This window comes from Gekko japonicus, unplaced genomic scaffold, assembly GCF_001447785.1.
Source record: "Gekko japonicus isolate JY-2015 unplaced genomic scaffold, Gekko_japonicus_V1.1 scaffold355, whole genome shotgun sequence".
NCBI lineage: Eukaryota > Metazoa > Chordata > Lepidosauria > Squamata > Gekkonidae > Gekko > Gekko japonicus.
The window spans coordinates 366,504-390,852 of NW_015167066.1; the positions used below are offsets into that span (position 1 = coordinate 366,504).

At 41.8% G+C, this 24,349-nt stretch overlaps 1 protein-coding gene across 1 annotated transcript in view; it reads right to left on the reverse strand.

The window, feature by feature from the left end:
• FANCC (Fanconi anemia complementation group C) overlaps nt 1–24,349 on the reverse strand; it is a 75,590-nt gene that overhangs the window by 28,231 nt on the left and 23,010 nt on the right. The window contains exons 4-7 of the mRNA XM_015412674.1: nt 13,837–13,956; nt 11,234–11,298; nt 8,920–9,081; nt 7,867–8,023 (exon numbers count right to left, since the gene is read on the reverse strand). Coding sequence (XP_015268160.1) covers nt 7,867–8,023; nt 8,920–9,081; nt 11,234–11,298; nt 13,837–13,956 — 504 coding nt within the window. The remainder of the gene's footprint in view (nt 1–7,866; nt 8,024–8,919; nt 9,082–11,233; nt 11,299–13,836; nt 13,957–24,349) is intronic.

Sequence of the window (24,349 nt, forward strand, 5' to 3'; positions counted from 1 at the left end):
TGTCCTTCATTATTTATCTTATTGAAGAGTTGTTGATAACAGTCCAAGGAACCCCTCAGGTCCTTGATGTAGGCAAAAGAGTAAAAGCATCATCGTAATAAAGATCATCATACTGGAAAAATTACCATTTAACCAGGCCTCAAACATGCATTAAATTCTTCTCAAAATGTCATTAGTTTTATCAAGCAGTCTTAGTCTACCATCTATATCCATTATAGGAACCTAAAGTGGTACATGATATCTGTCCAACAAGACTCTTGGGTGGTAATGGAAATGCCTTAAATAATGGTGTCATAACACTTGTGTTAGATGTTTACCATTATCACTGTGATTTAGTAAATATCACCCTGTACTGGCGCAATGATTCTCAAGATTACTACCAGACATTTAAAAATGTTACAAATTGCTGGTAAATTTCAGTACACACTGAGATAGTAACATTTACTATAACATATACACAAATTTATCTGCATTCTGTTAAGGGCACTTTCTTGTTGAAATAATTCACCAATACAAAATCTGAACTTTTTAAACCGTGTTTTCAGAATGGAAACTCTTGTTTCAGATAGCTAAGAGATGGGATGGCTGGCAACAAAGGCTATGAGCAAGAAGAAGCTGTTCAATTAAACATCAGTATTAGAGAAGACTCCATCTTAAATTCTCAAAACACAGAACCAAGCAAAATCCATGGATCTACACCAGCTCTGCAACAAATGAAGTTTTAAGATGCATAGAGTTAGAGGTTGCTGGATGCATTTTATAAAATTTTCAGAATACAATAGGGTAAAATTAGAGGACAGCCATTACTCTAACATCTTCTTATTTTACTTGTGTGCCATTTTCTTATTTGAAAGAATTACATAGCACCTCATTTTCATGTTCTACTTTAAGTTCTCAATGTTCCACCATAAGGTTGCATTCAAGTTGTCATATTAAACGTATGCCACCTAGTGTTCATGAGACCTCACAACCGGCTCTCTTGAATCATTCGTGAAAAGAGCATGACCTCAAAATCAGTAGCAGCCATTCAGATTTCTAGGTTTCACATAATTTGTACAGAGTACGGTGGTTTTATTTTCAGGAAACAAAAGTCAATAAACATACCATGGAATTTTACTTATGAAACAATCTCTAACACTTCCCTAACACTGACAATGATCATGACTCTGTATTTGGGCCTTTATAAAACTTAATATTCTTAACAAAAAATAATTCAACAAAACCAACAATAAATCAGTGAGGTGCAGAAGACAGTCGGGCTTAACCCCTGCTCAGCCGCCAGACACACTAGATAGTCTTAAGTAAGTCCCCGTTCCTTAAGGATACTGTGAGATGAAAGTGCCACCTGAAGCTGCCCAAACAAAGGGCAGGGTACATGAACCTGCCTTATACTGAATCAGACTACTGATCTATCACGGTCAGTACTGTCTACTCATACTGGCAGTGGTTCTACAGGGTCTCAGGTAAAGATCTTTCACATCTTCTACTCTCCGATACTTTTCACTGGAGACGCCAGGGATTTAACCTGAGATTTTCAACATGCCAAATAGATTATCTATCACTAAACTGCGAACCCTCCCCAAATAAACGAACATCACAACTAAATTTTATGGATCATGATCCTATTCAACTTTATAGTTTGCTGGCTCTGGAAAATTTAACTCTGGAACCTGATTCTAGCAGTTCTTTATCTTATTAATAGCTTTGCTTAATAAGACAGCAGGTTGATTCTCAAAGTTAGTTTCAGACTGTAAGAATTATGTTCATATTTTCCATTACATAATATTGTATAAAAGGACTTACTATAATTCAGTCCCAAAGTCATCTAGTAGGGTTGTTATGCTGAATATCTAATTTAGGTTTAAAAAGACATCACATGTTTAAAGGACTCTTAACAGAAGAAAGAAAATTCTTAAAGCAATACATATGAATATAAGTACAGCCTGCTCAGACCCGTGGCCCATCTAGTCCAGCATCCTGTTTCACACAGTAGCCAATCAATTGCCCTAGAGGGGCAACAAATAGGGCACTGACTGGCTAACATTTCCGTTGATGCTGCCTTCTAGCACTGGTACTGGGAGATTAACTGACTCTGGATGTAGAGGTTTCCTTTAGTAATCTTGGTCAATATCCTATCCTCCATGTAAATCTAACCCCCTCCTCAAAGCCATCTACATTCATGGCCATCACTACCTTCACCGCTAGAAAATCCCATAGTTTAAGTATTTGTTGAATAAAGTAGTATATCATTTTGCCTGTCCTGAACCTATTGCCCATCAACTTCACTGAGTGCCCCTGAGTTTCGAGTACTATGGGAAAAGGAGAAAAAGCTCTCTCTATCAATTTTCTCCACGGCATGCGAAATTCTATAAACCTCTATCATGTCTCCCCCTTAATCATCTTTTTCCTAAATAGAAAAGTCCCAGACTCCTCAGCCTTTTTTTCATAAGAAAGATTCTCCGCCCCTTTAATCATAATTCATTGCCCTCTTCTGTACTTTTGCCCATGTTGCGATGTGTGTTTTGAGATACCAAACATACAGTGCAGTTGAATCTAGATCAAAAGCAACTGTATGAAAAATTGACCAAATCTGCAAACTGGTTTCCAACTGTTTTAAACTACTCTCTCCGTCAAAATCTGACCGTTTATTTTTCTCTCTGATTCCTGCCCCATCTTATTTGCTTTTTACCTTTTGCAGAGTTAATGGGAAAGACACAGGGGAAGACCCATGTCCAGGAAGGATGCATACTGAACTCTCCGCCAGTTTAGGAACACCACAGGCAGAAAGGAGGGAAAACAACGGCTGAGTGCGTCACCTTGGCAGATGTGGGGTGTTTCTGCATGAAAATGCAGATCCAGCTGCCCTTGGTAGCTGCCATGCTTGCAGCAGAAGTGTGCTCACCAGTCCCTTCAAATAGCACCCCCCACACACTTTTTATAATTTGTGTTTTGTGCCTTAACATTACACACACTCCACAGAGAAGCTGGATTATCTTTGGGTTGGCACTTTCATGACTCTGGGAAAGGGGCTGCTGCTTGCCACAGTGGACCATGTATGAGTTCTGCATACATCTAAATTTTAGAAAGTTGTAAAGAAAAGCCAAAAAAATCTTTTCCAACCCACCCAGCCTCACAAGGACTTATGGGAGGCATCTCACTTCCCCCTTCCCCACTATTTCCTCTTTCCTTTCCCATAACCTCTCCCCTTTTCTTGCTTCTTTCTCCCCTCCCCATTCAGCAGCCAACCTACATTTATCTGTCCCTTTGTCTTCAGGTTTCCATCTTCCCCCCAACAGCCTCTACCTAGGAAAACTATGGTCCAGTTGTATGGTGCCAGCCACTGGGCAGGTCCACTTGGATGGTAGGGAACCCTCAAGGACTTCTGTGAGGGGACCTCACTTTCCCCTGCATCCCCTGTACTATTTCCTCTTTCAAGCTGTATATCTTCTCCCCTTTCCCTGTCTCACTCGCCTTCTCAGCCATTCACTAACCTAATCTATCTCCCAACTTCACCTATATGTATTCTTTATTTACTTTACCCCACCTTTCTCCACAGTAGGGAGCAAAGCAGCTTACATTACTTTCCTCTCCTCCTTTTTTCCTCCTCACAACAACCCTGTGAGGTAGTTTAGGCTGAAAGTATATGACTGGCCCCAAATCACTCAATGAACTTCCACAGCAAAATGGGGATTCGAATCTGTGTCTTCCACTCTTCTCTGAAGCTGTAACTGCTACATCACATTGGCTTTTATCAGGTAGCTGCCGTTGAACAGTAGCAAGCAGACAGGCTTAGGTGAGTCATGTAAGTCAGGTGGTATCAAGTCAACTCGTGGCTGCTGTCAACCTTGGCTCCAATAAGTCCTCACATATTCTAATAGTGACGATGGCCAAATCTGAGGATACTTAAATCCAAGGATTGGAGCGGAGAATGAGCAAGGCCGATCTTTCTACAAACTTTTCTACAAAGTCTTCCCTCAAAGGCCAAAATTGCGCTGGAAAGGACCCTCCCCCTGCCTTTTATGGAGAGAAACCAAGCCTTAGAATGCTGTGGTTGCCTAGCAACAGCCACTGAGGGAATCTGTTAAAGCTACAGGTGCTCTTTTATCATTTTTTAAACATCCTATTGTACTTTTTTTTGGCTTTCAGATTTTTCTGTGAACTGAGGTTTGCAAAAAGATCTGTCTTGCCCGTTCTTAGCTCCAGCTACCAGATTTAAGTATCTTCAGATATGGTTGACTTCACTACTATAATATTACAAGGGGGGACCTGCGATACTCACGGGGGGGCAGTCTCTCTCTTCCCCCCCAGTCTCTCTCTCTCTCTCTGTGTGTGTCTCTCTCCCCCCTTCTCTCTCTTCCCCCCAGTCTCTCTCTCCCCCGCCTTCTCTCTCTTCCCCCCCCAGTCTGTCTCTCTCTCTCTCTTTCCCCTGTCGCAGCGTGGCCTGCGCGGCTAGCATCCGCCGGGCCTCACCGGGCTGTCTTCCCCCCCCCCCACCGTTCCCCCCATTGGGATCACATTCTGCAGGTGTGGCTTCAATACTACTGACCACTCAAGACACTTGGACAATTTCAGATCGTGTTCATTGGCTCCTGGCCCGGGTCATTTGAATCCTGAAATTGGCCCTTATTAGTCTGAACCCAAAGACACAAGCTCAGATTTTCTGCTTGCTGTTCTGTTCCTGTTATCTGCTGTCTGTGGACTTGTTCTGGAGCTGCTTTGTCTCTGCCATGAGGCTTGGGCAGACAAAGGACTCCATGTGAAGCACATGGTGAGGTGCTTGCATAATGGAGCTGTTGTTTCTAAAGATACTTGGACTATTCCAATGGACTGTATACTTGGACATCCTTGCCTAGGGATCATCCTGGTAATTATGTAGATCTTTAATGTTTAGTAAGGGCCACAGAGGGCCATAGGTGTTTTCTTGTGTTCAGTACTTCCTGTTGTCTGTGTTAGTTCTGTGCTAAATAAAACTATTTCTTGTTTAAATACTGTCTGTTTGATGGGTAACTGATCTCCAAGCCTTAAATCCTCGTGTCTAGCTGGCTATGCTACCATTAAATCTTAAGAGTGCATCTCTAAGGAGGTGTTGGAGCTGGGCATGGTGGTTATTGTTTGTTAATATAGGAGTCCTTCCCTTATTCCTAGTGAGGCGTGGGGGCCGGATCCTATACAGGGGGCCAGTTCAGTATTAGATATATAGATGATGATGATATATAAAAACAAGGCAGATATATAAAAAGGCACACAGAGTGAGTGTGTGTCTGTGTGGACCAGCAGGGGAAACAGTTGCAGTAATAAGAAGAAAACAAAGACACAGCCAGAATTCAAGCTACATGTAGGAATCATGCAACCACGTGTATACAGATATAGCAATATATTGACATTAGTGACCATCTTTAAAAAATCATGGATGGCCACTGCTGAGGGAAAATGGCAGAGAAAATAGTGGAAAGTCCAGAAAAAAAGAAAACTGACAATGAAGGGATGGGCGGGGAAGATGGTGGCACCTTTAAAAGTGCAGCAGATATTATACAAATATACTTCAGGAATATTTCTCCGGAAACCATTGGCGCAAAGGTAGTCTGGAAAAAACAGAAACCCCCCCTGAAAAGGCTGAAGACCAACAGCAAGCATCTAACACCATAAGCCTGGAAATAAAAAGCTGTAGTTTGGAAGCCAAGCCGCAGCTATAAGACCATGTGGAAACAACCACGGTAGCTGTGAGTCACAGAGAAGATCTCTTCCTACTTTTAATGAAGTCACTGCTATTGCAGAGAGGGTGTGGGGCTTGTTTCTACCGATTCTAATCCTGCTCTCCTCTTGGCAAGCTGTCAACAGCAGTGGTTTAAATTAAGGGCTCCAGGACTGGCAGATACATGGAGAGATCTTACCCGCTTCTCTTTACAACTTGTGCCATCACCAACCTGGCATACAATTTTCTCCATTTCTGTACCCCTCTTTGCAGCTGCACTACTGCCTCCTAAGCTTTAGGACATCTTCCACATGGGATAGGTTTGTTTATAAGAAGGCACACCACTGTTTCCCCTCCATAATAATTGATTCTTGAACCCAATTTTTCAAGCAGCTACAGAGAAGACAGAACAGCTAGGGTGAATATCAGAAGTCCTAGTAAGTAAAAATGCAGAGGTCCTGGCAAACAAACAAACAAAAACCCTCAAATCCAAAGCTGAGACCAGAATGCATTCCAAGTGCTTTTTCTTAGCTGAGAACTACTAAGAGAGTGAACTGAAATCCCCTCCCAGCAGATATAATCTCCGTGTGTGGGCCTGGGCCTTCAGTTTCACATACTATTAGGCAAAGAGTTTCCACACTGCTATGAACTGCACAAGAATCACCCATAATCATTCCTGAAAAAAATCAGTCATAGTGGACAAATGAATTTAACAGAATGCTTTTGTACTCATGATGTCATGGTTGTGGTGATACTTGTGGCTAAGCATCACTGCGAATCTGTGTCTGTATCATTTACACAACCTGGGAACTGCTTGATGACAACCTCCGGAACAGCAGTCCTCTCTCCTTCCCCATTGCCCCAAGCAGTTCATACAATGTATTTGCACAATTATTTCAGTGACGTGAATATATACCACTATATTTTAAGAACACACTTTTAACCATCTGGAAAAAGGACTAATGTTACCAACCCTTGAAAGGCAAAATAATATTTATGGAGGTCATTTCACTACGTGGAACCTGTATAACACTTATCTTTTGTTTTTATACTTCCTAGTTACTATAGAATTTCCATTACCAATTTCATTTTTTCCCAAGGGATGGAAACATAAGTAACAGCACACCACATAAACTAGAAGTTACCAGACCATCACACTTTAATTACATTTGGAGCCCTAATATAACAGTGTCGGATATCATATTTCTTCCATAATAAAGCACAGCAGTCTTCCACCACCAGGACTTAAGTTATAAAGCTGCTGCTTTGTATATTGCTCAGCACTGCATACTAAAAAGCTTGAAGAACAGCATCAAGTTAGATCAGTCAAAGTGCTAATGAAGGTATATTCAAGATAACATGACTACAATAATCAATTACTTTCCCAGTTGCTTTTATATATTGCACTGATTTAATTGAAATTAAGGGCTAAACTGTAGAATTTTTGTTGATTTGGATAGTGCCATGTTTTTTCAGATACATGATGCAATCCAAGCTATTCAAAACCTCTCTTCTCTTACTCAGCAGTTTTGTAACTTTGCAGATTGCACAGTAAATGTACCTGTGAAAAACCTGGTACAAAAGCATATGGAAATAGGGAAATCCCTTCAACGTTTATAGAAGTAAAGTTGTTCTCCCTACTGTGAGATGGAAAGGGCAGAAAAGATGGTGGTTAGAAAAGAGCATCTCAATAGGAAAGAAAATTACAGATGCTGGTTATTTCCCCTCAATTTTTTGTTTGTTTCTTGGTGGAGGGGGGCAGGAGAGCATGCAAATCTTGAGAAACAGCAAACTCTAATTTCCAAACTACCTTGTCCTTTTAATTATTTTTAGCTGGGCACTCTTATTCCTAGGCACTGAACTCTTGGCATAAAAACGTTTCAGCCCAGTAGGATGGAAAATAGCTTGGAGGCTCACTTTTTACATTCTGTACAGTGCTTAATGTATCATGTTAGATAAATGTCAGAATAGGGAAGGTGCTCTTCATCACAAAAAAATCACAATGGCATATTACCACTGTGTGCAAACCCAAATTAAAGCCACTATTAATGCTATTTGTTCTCCACTAGCTTAAATTAATATTAAATTCATATAGTGTGTATTTGAGAAATGCTTAAGAGGCTTTCAGTGTAACCAAGATGGCAAAGTCATACTGGCTCATCTACCATGCTCACCAATAGAGAACTTTTTATCAGATGTATCATTTCTTCCACTGAACTTGGTTGATCAAAAATTAAACTTTCAAAATTCTGTAACAAAGCTTTCTCCAGACTAGGAAGATGACGAAGCCACAGCTGCACCACAGCAGATTCAGACAAGGAGATTTTTTTTCTGTATTTAAGAAAGAGGGGGAAAGGAGGTTTTCTTCTTTCATCACAATTATAAAATCAATTCTCAACCCAGCCAAATCTGGAGCTATGAATGGACATCTTTCCACAAGCCTGAAAAATTACCCAGATTTCAGAAAAGCTTAAAATCTAAAAAATAAAACTGGGGGGGGGGTGTTAAAACCCCCAAAACAATACAAGGAGAACCTGTAACTTTAAGAAACAAATGCCCTCGGTGGCTGTTACGCAACCACAACAGCCTGAGCCATGAGAACAACTCAGTGAGCAGGATAGGTGGGACGTGACAGAACAGAGGTGTAGGAGAGAAACAAAGGCAGGGGGAATGGGATGCTTCCTCCCGTTAAGTTCCTTGTCTGTAGAAAGCAACCAGTTCTAGCCCCAGTGAGTCATGCAAGTGCTGGGTAAGTCCTACAAGTCAGGTAGTAGTAAACTGCCCAGTGGCTGCTGCCAGGCTTGGCCTGATAAGTCCTCCCTCAAAGACTAAAACAGTCCTGGAGAGGGCCCTGACTCCTGCCCCTGCCTTTTCCTGACAGAATCCAAGGCTGGATGGCTGACAATACAGTTGTGGTTGCCCACCAATGGTCACTGAAGGCATTCATTTCTTAAAGCTACAGACACTTCTATCATTTTAACCACCCCAATATTGTTTTGTTTTTATTTTCAGATATTTCTATAAACTTGGGTTTTTTCTCTAGTTTGTAAAAAGATCTGTCTTCTCTTTTCATGGTCCCAGTCCCTGGAATTAAGTATTCACTGATAGGGCCATGTTGAGACCTTGAGTCTCAATGTCTTAGGCAGACTAGAAATGAAGTAAATAATAACAGCTAAATTAAATATAATCTTGGTTAAGGGAAAATTAGTATATTCTGGGCTACTTACTGTAAAATGGCTTCATTCATAACTTCTAAAAACTCACAATGGAGAACTTCTTCTGATCCATCCCCATGATAGTTAAGAAGGGCTTCCAGCAGTGGTGTTATTTCAGGTAAATTAATAAGCGGCACACAGACAAGGGACATGGATCTTACTCGCAAAGAAATACTGGAGAAATAAAGGTTACGTAAGGTGAAGGGGCAATATTTTTATTTTTCTAAAATCAGTCTGTTCCTTAAGCACAGGCAAATATCAAACAATATCTTTACAATATATGGATTTGAGAAAACATTTAAAAATAGAGCTTAAAACGTGGATTTATTCTCGATGCTTGGGGATCCAACAATATACTTACTATAACAAAAAGGAATGGTTTGCTTAATATATTCTGGGTGCTCAAGAGAACATTATAGATGTATTAACCATGCAAGAGGCTGCAGAAAATACATGGCAGAATTCTAACAGACTTTGTCATTGACCACGATTTCAAGAGTGTAATGGAAAGAGAAGGCACTTTCCCTAGCCCACTTGCCCTGACTTCATCTATTCCTTTTCACGGCCGAGATGTGGGAAAGGGAAAGAAAAATCTGCAACCCTGCAAACTGCAACTTTCAAGCAGACGCCGCCAGCTATGCATGACACTAATTGTCCCTAGTGATATCACCATGAAATCTTCCACAAGAAATCTTGCTGTTCCTGGAATGGTTTCATAACATGGATTTTCAAAGAACACTTAAAAGAAATCAAAGCAAACAGTCCACATGGAGGAAGGAAAGGGAAAACCTATAGTAGAGCCACTGTACAGTTCACTGATATACATGTCTGTCATTTCAGCAGCAAAGCTGGGTGGAAGCCTACTTAAGAATTCATTGTAAACTCTCTTTTTATATTGCACCTGTAATCCTCCTTACAGTAGTCCTCTTATTACCAAAACCACATTTTTCAATATGCATATATTGAAACCGCTTATTTTTTTTCGCATGATAAATAGAACTTCAGTCACTCAGGTATCCATACTAAGATCTACTAAAATTATGGTCAGTATACTGCATTAACTTGAAAACTAGGCAACCTTTTTTTGCTTTTAAAGAGGTGGGTGCAACCCAGGTGACTGGTAGGCCACACACCTGCACCTCTCTAGCAAGGCATTCTGGTCCCACCTATATCCTGGTCAAGTCAGTTGTTTCCAGCCCTACAACCAATCAGTTTGGGCAAAACTCCATTGTTTGAGCCAAATTTTAACCCTAGAGTTTGCCCAAAAAGCAGAGTGTCACCACGCAATTATGTCACTTTCATGTGAACGGCCGAGATGTGGGAAAGGGAAAGAAAAATCTGCAACCCTGCAAACTGCAACTTTCAAGCAGATGCCGCCAGCTATGCATGACACTAATTGACCTTAGTGATATCACCATGAAATCTTCCACAAAAAATCTTGCAGTTCCTGGAATGGTTTCATAACATGGATTTTCAAAGAACACTTAAAAGAAATCAAAGCAAACAGTCCACATGGAGGAAGGAAAGGGAAAACCTATAGTAGAGCCACTGTCCAGTTCACTGATATACATGTCTGTCATTTCAGTTGCAAAGCTGGGTGGAAGCCTACTTAAGAATTCATTGTAAACTCTCTTTTTATATTGCATCTGTAATCCTCCTTACAGTACTCCTCTTATTACCAAAACCACATTTTTCAATATGCATATATTGAAACCGCTTATTTTTTTTCGCATGATAAATAGAACTTCAGTCACTCAGGTATCCATACTAAGATCTACTAAAATTATGGTCAGTATACTGCATTAACTTGAAAACTAGGCAACCTTTTTTGGCTTTTAAAGAGGTGGGTGCAACCCAGGTGACTGGTAGGCCACACACCTGCACCTCTCTAGCAAGGCATTCTGGTCCCACCTAAATCCTGGTCAAGTCAGTTGTTTCCAGCCCTACAACCAATCAGTTTGGGCAAAACTCCATTGTTTGAGCCAAATTTTAACCCTAGAGTTTGCCCAAAAAGCAGAGTGTCACCACGCAATTATGTCACTTTCATGTGACATCACTGCATTGGAGACATCGCCACCCACTCCTGGACTACCCCCACAAATCCTCCCACCGGTGCAACGATCACACCTGGCAACCCTAGCCAGAAAATCCCCAGAAAGAAGAAGGTAAGCCTTCTCCTGTTAAGTGGGTCACAGGGCTACTTCTTTTAAAAAAGAGGGCCATGTTAAATTCAGAGTCATCTATTTTTGTATATAGTTTTTCTTAAAAGTGGGAAAGTCATATTATATTTAAGGGCACTTCCTTTCAGGAAAAAAACAATACCTACCTTTGTTGACTATTAAATCTATTAAACCAGTTTCTGCTGAGTTCTGTCACTAGTGATGAGATGACCTGTTAAATGAAGTCAGTGACATAGTAAAAAATATAGGTATTGAAGAGAAACTAGGATACTAATATTTAACTTTTTTACTTTCATTTCCAAGTGGATTAGATAATCTATGTATAGAATTTATGAAGTATACAGTTTTGACAATAAACCTTGAACCAAAAATAATGGGTTGGCCCTGATCAACCACAAGTGAAGTGAGTTCATGGGAAAGGATCTTTGCTACCTTCCCCTTCACACAGCAGCCTCATGCCTAAAGCCACACCTTCAGGAACAATTTGGGATGCAAATATGTAATAAGAAGGGGAAAATAAGTAGAAATTATACCTCCTTGTGCTTACTGTGGAGAAATGTATTTTTCTTTGGAGGTTCGAACTGAGCAAAACCTTCACTTTGAGTTTTAAAAAGTTTTTCTTCCTCTTGGCACAGTACAGGTGATGGGGAGGGGGGAGTCAATTGTTCCCCAGCCTCACCCACCAAGGCTTTAGAAATGCAAATGGTAGGTCTGGATACAATGAAATGATCAAGTCACACACATGCACACATACACCCCCACACAACCTCCAGCTAAACAGATGACATCTAGCAGGGAACAGAGTTTTGGAGGTCGAAAACCCTAATGAAGTCTTTTCCTGCCCTGACCTGGATAGCCCAAGCAAGCCCAATCTCATCAGATCTCGGAAGTTAAGCAGGGTTGACTCCGGCAAGTACTAGGATGGGAGACGACCTTGAAAACCACAGACAGGAGGCGGGAGCTGGTTCCGTCAAAGCAGACAGAACTCTCTGCTGGAGGCAGCCATTACCATGTGCAGGACTGCAGACCTGAGCACAGGCTTCAAGGTAATGGGAACCCTTTAGAACTAGGGTTGCCAGGTCTTACCTCCTCACTGGCAAGGTGTGGGAGAGCTCTCTCCAGAAGTGGGGGGGGCAATGTCACCACATGCGACATCCCCGACGTGACAGTGTCACATGGAAGTGACATCATCACACCAGTGACATCACACAGTGACGCTCTGGTATTTTGGTTAAAACTCTATGGTTACCACAGAGTTTTGCACAAAATACCAGAGCGTTGCCGCCATCATCATATTGGGGACGGACAGGAGCCTGCAAAATTGGGGGATCCCCCGCTCCCACCCAGGGGCTGGCAACCCTGTTTAAAATAACTGTAACCCTTTAAGGTAAAGAGCCTGCCTTAGGGTGATGTCTGCTAGGGCATGTAAAGAGGGAAGGACAGAGGAACTACATTTTCTTTTAGATCCCTTGCTCAATCTGCTGCTTTTTAATAACTTTTGAAGCTGATAGTGGTTCTCGGTGCCACATTAAACTTACATTATTCCAGGCATGATATTTTAAAAGGGGCATCAGGAAGAAGGGGAGGGGCAGTCAGTTGGTAAGTGGCTGCACTCCCAGTGGCACACAAGGCAGTAAACTGTCCTTGTAGTAACCAGATGTTGAGTAGCAGGAGATACCAGCACAAGGTGAGCCCTTAGAACAGCAGGGAAGCTGGGAGTCCTGGTCCTCTCAAGGAGCCATTCCTACAAATACCAGATGGTGGAAGTAGTTGCGCTGAGAGAGGAACAGAAAACCCCCTCCAAGTGTTGGGGGAGCCAGTTTGGTGGCATGTGGATTCCCATACACCTCAGAGGACTTGCAGGTCACAGTGGGACTGTTCAGCCATACTTACATAAGCACTTCTGCAAGCAGAAAAAGAATACAGTGGTGTATTTTCTGGTGATTCCCCCTTCCTGATCAGTGCCTCATCCCACCTGATTCTGAAACACTTTTTTAGGAGTCCTAGGGGACGAACTCAATTCACTCACTATTAATTGCAACCAACTCATTCTCTCCAGATTAAGTAAAATAAAAAATATGTTTAAAAGTTTCTGAAAACTCAACTCATTCAAATTAAATCAACAAAAGCATTATATTTTAGAGGTACAATTTAATCATTGGCCACTGTGGGATCAGTTTGTCTGCAGTCTTGCTGACTATTCCACCAGTTGGCTGATTAGCTTTTTGATAACTCTTGGAACTTTGTTGCCTAAACCTTGGACTGCCTCAGAACTTTCTCCCTGTGATGTGTCACCTGACCCTCAACTTTGGACAATGATCTAGAACCATTAATGTGAGACCTTGCTGCCACAGGGGCTTGCCTCTTGCCCAGTGAGCAGGATACCTCCTGAAAGCTGAACTACATTTTATACAGCAAGCAGGTAGGCCCTTGTTTGTTTGGAATGTTGACAGTCCTTCTAGAAAGCTGACCCTAGAGAGGCAGGAAACTCTGCAGAAGAATGGGATACAACTAAGTTCATTCAGCTCTCAAGTGCAGCACGAAGTTAGAAATTCACCTGAACTCTCACCCAGATTACTATTGCAAGAGACGCAGATAGCTAGAGTGCCTCTGAAGTCACAGCATGAAGTCAGAGATGACAGAAAAGTTGCTAACAAAATGTTCGTGGCCACCACAGCAAGTAACATTTTGGATCCTTGAGACAACCCATCATTCTTACAAGCTGTGGCCAATTGTATGAATTACTTACATTTTCAACAAGTTTCACATAGTAATCTGCAGATGTCAACCCAAGAGTTGCAATGAAGTTGTTAATATCACTGTCATGATGTCCCAGTCCAGAAAGTGACAGGAGATGGCACAATGAGATCTTAAGGAAAATCAATGGGAAATAATATCTGGTTAGATTTGTATCATTGCATCCTAAAACAACCTCTATTGTTTTCACAGATATAGTTTTAGATGCATCAGGTAAACATATGTGTTAACAAGAGATTATGTATAAATTTAACATTAATTTAGCACCTGTACCCATTATCACATATTATGGGAACAGCAAGAAAAGCAGACCTTGATTTGATCATAAATGATATCCAGGATCTGATGCAAATGATGAACCACTTGGCATCAATGACCCCACTTGATAACAAAATCCTAAACTATAAGGGAGAGTTTGGTATATCAGATACCCTCAGAAAGCTTATGTATTTAAAAATCACTATAATACTTGCTCGGTAAAATCACTCTCAGTAACTGGCAATGACACAAACCTGCTCAGGATGATGCTACCATGGATAGCAGTCAAGGAAAGCATGAGTTTAAAAAGCTTCCATTAAGTAGGAAGTTATATTGTTAGAGTGTCTGTTTGGATCCAATGACTCCTTTCCACTAAACAATAGAGGCTTCCTCCAACAGAACAAGGCTCATCACTTTTCAGAAAGGATAACTGATCCAACCTTTAATCCCAATCTGAGTAGATCCTTCTACTAATCTGAGACAACAGGCATCCCCTTTGTATGACACAGTGCAACTGCATGATGCAGTAAAGTGACTATTTGCACACCATAGGATACATGGATTTGAGGGGGCATATTAGAGGAGCCTATAAGATAAAAAGTTTAAAGGGAAGGGCTTTCTTGGTGGGATACAACGATCCTAAGTAGTGTGTGTTCTCTGTTTCTCATGGGATCTTACACAGGTCTTACTCAGGCCTGGACCACCCTTTCCAATTGTCTCTATTTCGTCTGGATCCTCTAACGTCTCCTGGTTCCATGAGACCACCAGTTTCTGCAGTCTTTATTTATATAAACATTTTATGCTGCCTTTCCACCCCCACTTATGGTCCCCAAGGCAATGAACAATCAACATTAAAACAACCTTTTGAAACATAATATAAAAACCATTAAAAACAATTTAAAAAATATGCACACAACTAAAATATATATACAGTGAGCACAAGCCGTGTTAGCAATGTCAGTCTGCCAACATGTTCTTCTGACCCAGAGTTTTTCAATTTGATATTCAACATCTTAAGTCTGAAAGACATTGCATGTTTTACAACCCATAGTTAGTACAGAAGTGAGAATTCAAAAATTAGCTGCTGTTTCTAATATCTGAAGTGGTACATTTTGTGGCAACAAAATAAAACTTGACTACTTATTCATATCTGCTTTCAAATAATCCAGTCTAAATGTTTGTAAGTATTTTTACTGTCAGCTTACAGAGCAGTGGAGCAATGGTTCAGGAATAAAGATAAAGATGATTCAGGAATAAAGATGCTGATACACAGAATGATAGAGCAATAAAGAATATATTAAATAGCTACACAAAAATAGAATGAAAAGCACCCCCCCAAATTCTTACTTCCTATATTTTTTTTGCTGGAGTACTATATGGACAGAAAAATCAATGCTTTCAAAGCCCTACTTGTAATAAAAGTTGTTCTAACCTCCATTTACAGAAAGCTGTTATATTGCCATCTAGCGGCTCTTATGCTAAAACTGACAGAAGGAATAAATGCTTTGCATTTTAAAAGCAATTGATAGTGAGGACTTCCCAAAATAATGAAAACATTAACAAGGTAACAGAAACTCATCTATCTACATGATTTATTTAGAATGCCCATCCTCTATCCCCTATAATTACCCGAGAAGTTCAAGTTGGCTTTAAGCCTTAAAGCTGTTCTTGTTCTTCTCTCTAGCCAAATTCAAGATTTCAGAGATGGTTCCTTTTAGCTATAACCCAACAGTGTGTTCCAATGGGTTGCAGTAGTCTCCAGTGGCCATGATGACCCAAGCCATTGTCCTAGAGGCTGACAAGGCTTTTTCACCACAACAAAGCTCTGAACCCAGAAGCATAGTTAGGTAACATCAGGCGATTAAAGACAAGCCTCCACATTTTAAACCTCACTAAGACACAGCAAGCTACAGTCACAGTCACCAGGGTCCCCCCTACAGGAATTATACCTGTTGAACATTGTTGGCTGCATCACAGGTGACAAGAGCCCAGATAAAAGAAGAAAAAACTGTATACAAATGTCTGAACTATATACAAAGAAACAGCAACTACATAAAGAAAAACAATGAGCGATACAGATATTTCAAGAAAATATGTGTGAGAGGGGAGACTCTCAGAGAAGTCCAGAAATGCTGTAGCAGCAGATGAAAAAGAAACTGAGTGGGAATGTATGACACCTCTCCTTGGGCATGAGATTCTGAAATAAAAATCTTGAAGCACTTCTGAAAGATTCTCAGGATATTGTTTTGATTAAAACGGAAGAGCCACTCCTGATGCTAAGCTAGCCACAGGAGGATCCACCACCAGAACTGGTTACCTTAGGAGGAAAAGAATACATTCTTTTAGCCTGTCCAGCATGTAAACAGTTATTGGTAGGATCTGTCTATTCCTTTTTAATCTCAGTTTTCAAAAAGAAAGGTAAAGGAAAGGTTGAACCCAGAATCCTAATCCTAGAGAACGTCTCAGGACTCCTTTATCATAATCATCTCCCTGCTGTTTCTTAGTGTTTTCTACCTTGGGGACAGAAAGCTGCAGGATTTTAAAAGCTCTCTGTAGCAAAGAAGATAAATTCTCATGAGAAAAAAGTAGTGAATTGGCTTGCTCTGTTGAGGGACTTCCTCATCAGACAGCTGGCCTTCCTCTTTGTCTAAATCTGCACCAGAATTCTCAGGCCCTAAAGGAGAATCCCTTCTTCAGATCTATAGTCTGAGAATTTGAATAATTTATCCTAATGGGAAGAGGACTTTTATAAGCTGTTTGGTGGTCCAGGAAGAGCCCTGGCTTTTTCCTGGATCAAAAGATCCTGAAGTATTGCATGGACAGAGAGAGAGTTGAGGTGGATGAGAGGCCTTGCGTTGTCTTTTCCTCTAGGGTAAAGAGGCTCTTTTTTTCTTCTCTGACTGGAGAGAAATTGTTCTAGCCGGGCCTGAAAGCCTGGTGGGACAACAAAGAGCCCTCTGCTCTCCTGGCTTCCCACAGGGAGGGGAGCTATGGACTTCCTTCACAGCCCTGAAGGCTGCACTGAATGGGCCTGATGGGCTCATACAGGATGCCTCAGCTGGTCAGCAGGGGGTGCAGTTTTGGTGCCAAAAAGCTAGCTAGCTTTTCTGTTCTTGGAGCCACGCGATCATTGGCTCTCTCCAGGAGCAGTGCCATGGCAGGACAGCTAGGCAAGAGGAACTGCAGGGTTCTTCTGCTCCACTGTGTGGGGATATCATTCCCCAACCTTCCCTCAAAGGAGGCCCCAAGGTCAGAGGACTCAGCTGCCGATCCAGGTGAAGGGATTGCTACAACTGAAGCAGGGGACAAGAGAACGCAGCCTCAGGGAAGATGAGACTAGAAGGACAAACTGAGGATTTTTTAAATGAAAGGAAAGGCACACAAGTGGGAGGAAAGGGGGAAAATGAAACCAAAGAACTCATAAAAAGAAATTCTCAGGAACTCTAAATCTACTGCCTCTCACAGTGGAAGGCAGGAAAAAGACTAGGGAGTGGGTTCCACCACCACCACCCCGAGATGGAAAGCACAATCAATTTCCTGCCTCCAGGGGTTGTGTGAAGAGGAACCCAAGTGTATCAGTGCCCACCTTTCCCTGAAAAGAAAGGTCCTATTCGAAAGCAAGGAAGCAACAATTAGCTTCTCTCTACAGCTTGTAGACATTCATATTTGATTTCACAAGAGTCCATCAAAATAGCGTTCTTGGTTAACCAATTAAATCATACTGGAAGAAGCTAGTTCTGTGCTAGTTAACTTTGTGTCACTTGATGTGGCAACCACTACCAGAACACCACCTCTAAGATCCACCTTTATTTTTCAGATGAGACAACAAAAAAGAACAAAACTTCATAGACAGAAATCATTAGATGTAGTCCTGATCTCAATGATCTCATAGCAAAGTCAAAACTGATTTAACTTGTTGCACCTTAGACAATGCATGTGAAAGAGCAGGAAAATTTTTGGTAAGTATCACTATTTCCTTTTTTTACTTATTAAATGGCTGCCTTTACTCTGTTGTAACATGCAGCCCCAATTGGGACATTAGTGAGCATTCTCAAGCTTCATAAGAAACAAGCATCTTATCTGTCCTCACCATCTCTACCCCCAGGAAAAATCACCGGCAAAACTATGTCCTGTGCTAAGTGGAACTTGGTTGCAACTTTGGAGAGAAAATCCAAACTGGGGTACAACACTACACACTCATTAAAAAACTTTAGGGGGTGGTCAATTCAAAGACATGCTAGCACTTGCACAGGTCAGTCACAGATGGTTTTTCTCTAGCTTTAAAACTCCTAGAAATGGGGCGATCCACCTCAGGAAAAATGTACATGAACTAGTTTTCCCACCAAATCCATCACATGACTAGAGGTGGACTGCCCCCATTCCCTCAGTTCCGACTTAGCCACCCCATGCTCAGTAAAAACAGATACAAGGTATTCCTTTTTTCTTTTCTTAAGAGCTCACAGCAGGGTAGGAGGGAGGGAATGTGTGTCTGCACAGAAGATGTTGATAAACAACAGTTACAGGTAAGTGCAACTATGTTTTCATCTCGCTGTGCAGCCTCACATTGGGACAGAGTTGTTACCTAAGGAGGCGGGGTGAGGCTCTCACTGAAAAAGGGAATTCCAACTTCTGCATCTTTCCTCGATTGCAGGTCAAGGGCATAGTGGTGAGCGAAGATGTCTCTGGAAGCCCAAGTAGCTGCTTTCCAGATGTCCAGCAGCGGAAGATTATTATGAAAGGCAGCAGATGAACCCTGCATTTGTGCTGAATGTGCCCAAACTATGAGTGGGCAGGTTTGTCCAGACACTCTGTAGGAGAATTGTATAGCAGACACTACCCATCTGGTTATAGACTGAGACAAAGCTGCCCTCCCCTTTCTCCAATAACAAACTCAGATCTCATGTTTTATTAATGAAAGAGGTTTTTTGCCTAACAGCTGCAACAACAGCTTGTTTGAATAATGCCAAAACCTATCAATTTGGACAGGTATCTGAAAGGTGGTTCAATGGGTTGACCAGTTTTTCTGTTCTCTCACATTCCTTCAGAGGCGAGTCCCCATGTAACCTACTCAAAATCTTTTCCTTTAGCTTGGGGTTTGTAGATGTAATCTGCAAGTCCAGTGATTTGGCCATCCCGACCATTTGCTCTGTATAAAGTTTGAGGTCCTCAGTAGACAGAGCAGGTTCAGAGTCCCCCAGGGTGTCGGCAGCAACAGTTCCAAAGGTATGTCGAAAACAGCTTCAGATGGAACTGCCCTGTGTTCCTCATATGGATCCATGTGAAAGACGGCTCAATGAGGAACTGAGAGAACCAACATGAATTGGGAAACCACCACAGAGAGGGACCATTGCCGAACTATGTAAGTATGTATGCCCTTGGGGAGAGAGGTTAAGCAACCTTTTTATGAAAGTATTGGAGACTAGATGGGAGAATAATGTCTTCCCCTGGATCTTAACATGGAATGAGGATATAGTGGCCAAGTGGACCTTAACAGACGAGACTGCCAGGCGAACCTCCTTTAAAGAGAGGCTGCCATGTTGGGGGATTCGCCCAGCCAAAAAAGCAGAGGGCATACTCATCTGAGTAGATATTCAAACACCAGGGGAATCAGGCAGTCTTCCACTCACATCCATAGATGTTGCCCAGTCAGCAAAACAGGCCCACTTGAAGGTGTATGACTTCCTGGTGGATGCCCTGCGTGTCCCCTTCTGAGATGGAGCTAGCAATTAAGATCTGCAGGGACAGAGTTCTCAGTGTCGAGATGACCTGCATTCTGTTGGCTGCATTCGTGTGTCAGCTAACCTTGCATCCGAGCTGCCCTTAGAACTCTTGTGCTGCTTTTCCTTGCGCTTGGATTTTTCCTGTGCTTTCTTAGACGGCGGTTCCAAAGAGCTAAGCCTCTTGGAATGGGCTTCTGATCGTTTCCTAGGGGCTGGTTCTGTGACTGGAATCAATGGAACTGAGGCATCGGAAGGCAGGGTCTTGAGAGCTCCTGCCTCCAACGAAGCCTTCACTGCTGAAGGAAAGACACATGTCAGTGGGTTATTTGGTTGAGGTGCCCGTGATGGTCCCACAATGGCCTTTTCCCAGAGGCTTGCCTTAAGTCGTACAGCCCTGTTGGTGCAAGCCTTGGGCATGAATTGCAAGCATGTATTGCAGGCTGCCATGTTGGGGGATTCGCCCAACCAAAAAAGCAGAGGGCATACTCATCTGAGCTGGGCATTTTGGACCCATATTGCAAGCATTTCTTGAAGAGGGGCTTCTCCGACATTACTGCAGGATTACTCTTCAAAAACAGAGAGAAAACTAAACTACTTCAACCAAATTTTCCTTGTTGTTTTACTCACAGGTGAACTGTAGAGAGACATCCTTCTTCAGCAATGGCAAAAAGGAGACTGAGGAGAAGAGGGAGCCCCATCCTGCAGACGTGACTGATTGGAAAATCAGTTCAGACAGCCTCCACAAGGGAGGGGCTCCCCTCTGAGTGCTTTTTAGGAAGTAAAGAGCAGTAGGGAGCCTCTGGTAGTCAGTCTGCGCAAGCACAGATCCCAATGTGGGAATACACAGAAGACCAGAGATGAACAAATGTTTTCAAGGTTTTAAGGACAGTGTGAAGTATCTCATACTGTGTAACTGGTCTTGGGATGAAAGGCAAGAACACAAAATGAATCACTGGGATGTTATCTACCCCCATGCCTGGCTCACTACACATAGTAGCATTCTTGAGGAGACTATGAACAAACACCATTTTATCTTGCATGTTTGCTGTGTGATGGAAGCGAACCAAGGTGTCTGGTAGGCAAGGCATACTATGTTGTTGTTAATATTCTGTAAGCTCCAACATGGTAGCTCACATAATAGGCTAACTCCATTTCCAGCTACATTTGTTTCAAAGATTCTTGGTTCTAAGGAATGAAGAGTTAACTGAAAACAATGTATATATTCATTGTTGTTCAAGATAGATAACTTAATCTGAAGTGTTAAATTACTATTATACTTGACTACACATATCACGCATGAGACCAAAGCCACCTCTGTTTTCAAAAAAATTGTAAATGTGTTTACAAAAAAATTGCCTGCAGACCTTTGATCACTTTGTCCCAATGTTATTAAGACCATTTCCAATTACTGTTGATCTACAATAATTATTGGACTCGTGTTTTTATAAAAGTGCAACCTTACACAGAGGTGCAACTCCAGACTAAACCTACTGATTTCACTGGGCTTGCAACAGAGTAACTCTGCATAGCTTTGCACTATAAGTGACTTGGGAGGGGAGATACACACCAAGTGACCCTCTGACACCGGGGTATTCTGCTGGATTTTAAACAGCAAACAGGGATATCTATGGTTTTTTACATGCTGTTAAACATGTGTATTCTGTGGTACAACTGATTAACAAACCATTTTGACTTCAATATGTGAGTCTATGCCACTATATTAAAAACACTCCCAAGCTCTTCTCTCTGTGGTGTTCAAGCGAGAACTGAAGGATGCACAGTCCCCCTCATGAGGGATTCAGGAAAAGCTCATAAAAGCGATAGTAGGAGAGAGAGAAGACAGTACTTAGAGAAGAATTGTAGATGGAACTGTACAGAAGCTATTTTTGGTAAAGTCCAAAGGAGAGCTTTCTCCAAAGTGAGACTCACATGCTGCCCCTTCCAGTGAGAAGCATATACTTCCCAGCAAAGAAGATATGAGAGTTCCATTATTGATATATGGAGAACAGCAGGAACAGTGGATCACTTGTTCCTGCTTCACCGTCTCTGAACTTAAGTTTCAAATCCAAACCAGTTTAATCAATTTCCCCAATTTCCACCAAAAAACAAAAAGTACAAGCACACATTTATGCGATCTTTAGAATAAACTCTTTAACCCTTCTTTTCCAGCATTCAGAGCCTCTCAAATTTACTAATGCTTTTCTGCCTCTCTCCCTTTAAAACCATTCTTAAATTGATTTCGTGTGCTCCATGCTATTTCACTGAAATGTCAAACAATAAAGCATAAAAACTCTACTGGTATTTGAAGAAATCCTTTCCACTACAAAACAAACAGAAATCTGGGGAATTATAGCTGTTAAGTAACTGAGAGGGGAAACCTGCTCATTTACAGACTGTCTCAACACACTCTGTTTATGTAGCCTATTCTATGAGTAGGATGCTGACATAATACCGTTCACTGATTTTCCACACTCTGATCCAATCATAACAAAGTCTACAGATCCTAATTTTGCTTACAGGACTTCTTGTGTGCTTATACATTAGTCTACCAAGGGGAGGATTTAAATCATTTTTCCACAAACCAAAATGCATTTAAAACTAGAATTTAGAATGCACAAAAAATGTTTCCTCTAGTATTTACTAAGATTGCTTCTTAATTTATTAGACATTATCTACATTACCTAGAAAATAAAGCATTAAGAGCATGGATACAACTAGAACATAAGTATATGTACCCATTTCAATCTGGATTCAGGCCTGGGTTTGGGACAGAAACAACCGTGGTCACTCTGATTGACAACCTTCACTGGGACAACACATCCTTGTTGATTCCCCTGCACTTTTTGGTGGCTTTCAATTGACCATGGTGTCCTTCTGGAGAGGCTGGCTGAATTGTGAGTGGCTGGAACTGTGCTGCAGTGGTACTGTTCTTTCTTGGCTGACTGATTCCAGAAGATGGTGCTGGGACACTGCTGCTCAGCCTGAAAGTATTTGTACTGTGGAGTCCTATAGGAATCTATCTTGTCGAACATCTATGGGAAATGCCTGGGAGAGATCATGCAGGGATTTGGAGTGCGGTGCCACCAAAATGTGGATGACAACCCAGCTTTATTTCTCCTAATCAGCTGTGTCAGGGGGTCTATGGAAGTCCTTAACAGATGCCTAGAGAAGGCAATGGGATAGATGAGGGCCAATATATTGAAGCTCAGCCCAGACAAGACTGAGGTACTGTTGGCCAATTACAAAGTTACTCAAGGACTGACTAATTAGCCTATCCTGGAGGAGGCTGCACTCCCCCAAAGGAGCAGATTTGTAGCCTGGGTTTGCTGCTGGATCCTGGCCTACAGCTGGAGGCTTGGGTTTCTTTTGTGGCACTTAGAACCTTCTACCAGCTTCAACTAATACGCCAGTTATGGCCCTTCCTTGAAAAGCATGATTTGGACAGTAATTCATGTTTTGATCACACCCAAGTTAGATAAATGTACTTTATATGGGTCTCACTTTTAAGACTGTTCAGAAACTTCAGTTGGTCCCAAATGTGATGGATAAGTTATTGTCAGAGACTGAATAGAAGGATCTGAAAGATCCACATTTGCTGCCTGTCTGTTTCTGAGCACAATTCAAAGTGCTGGTTCATACTGAAAAGGCCCTAAAAGTCTTGGAACAGGAGATTGCTGAGTAACAAGTTATTACAATACTCAGGACAATGGAATGCCTGGGCTTCTTATCCCACTACATGTTAACCTCATTCAGTTTTTGCATCTGTTGTAAACTCCTTTTATTATGATGCATGCTAATTTACTGCTAGTCACAGGTCTTACCGATCCCCTTCATCCAGTCTTAGCTATATTTACTGTTCAATTACTTATGCATCATGATTCTAATTGACCGTTCCTGGCAACACCCTCCCAACCTTCTACCTATATGTAATGGCTGGTGACTTGTTTCAATGTATCTGAAGAAGTGTGTGTGTGCACGAAATTTATAATTTCACTTTAATACTGTTGGTCTTAAAGATTTATTTATTTATTTATTTCACTTTTACCCCGCCTCAGGCTCAGGTCGGCTTCCAGGAACTGACAAGCAGTATACATTCGCAATAAAATATAAAACATCAGTTAAAACATAACCAGTCAATACAAAACATTCATTAGATGGCGATAAAACTAAAGTGCAATTTAGGGACACATTCGGCGGTACCGCCGCATTAGCTCATATAGGATCGGAGTTCACCACAGGGCGCTGCTGGTAAAATGTCGCTCCTATCAGAACACCTGCCTGAAAAGTTCTGTTTTCACGGCCCTGCGGAACTGTGACAGGTCTCGCAGGGCCCTGATCTCGGCAGGGAGCTTGTTCCAGTAGGACGGAGCTGCAAACGAAAAAGCCCTCGTCCTGGTTACCATCAACCTGACAACCTTAGGGTCAGGGAGGGCCAGGCGGTTTTGGGATCCTGATCGCAGTGCTCTCTGGGGAACATGCGGGGAAAGGTGGTCCCTCAGGTAGGCCGGTCCCTGACCATAAAGGGCT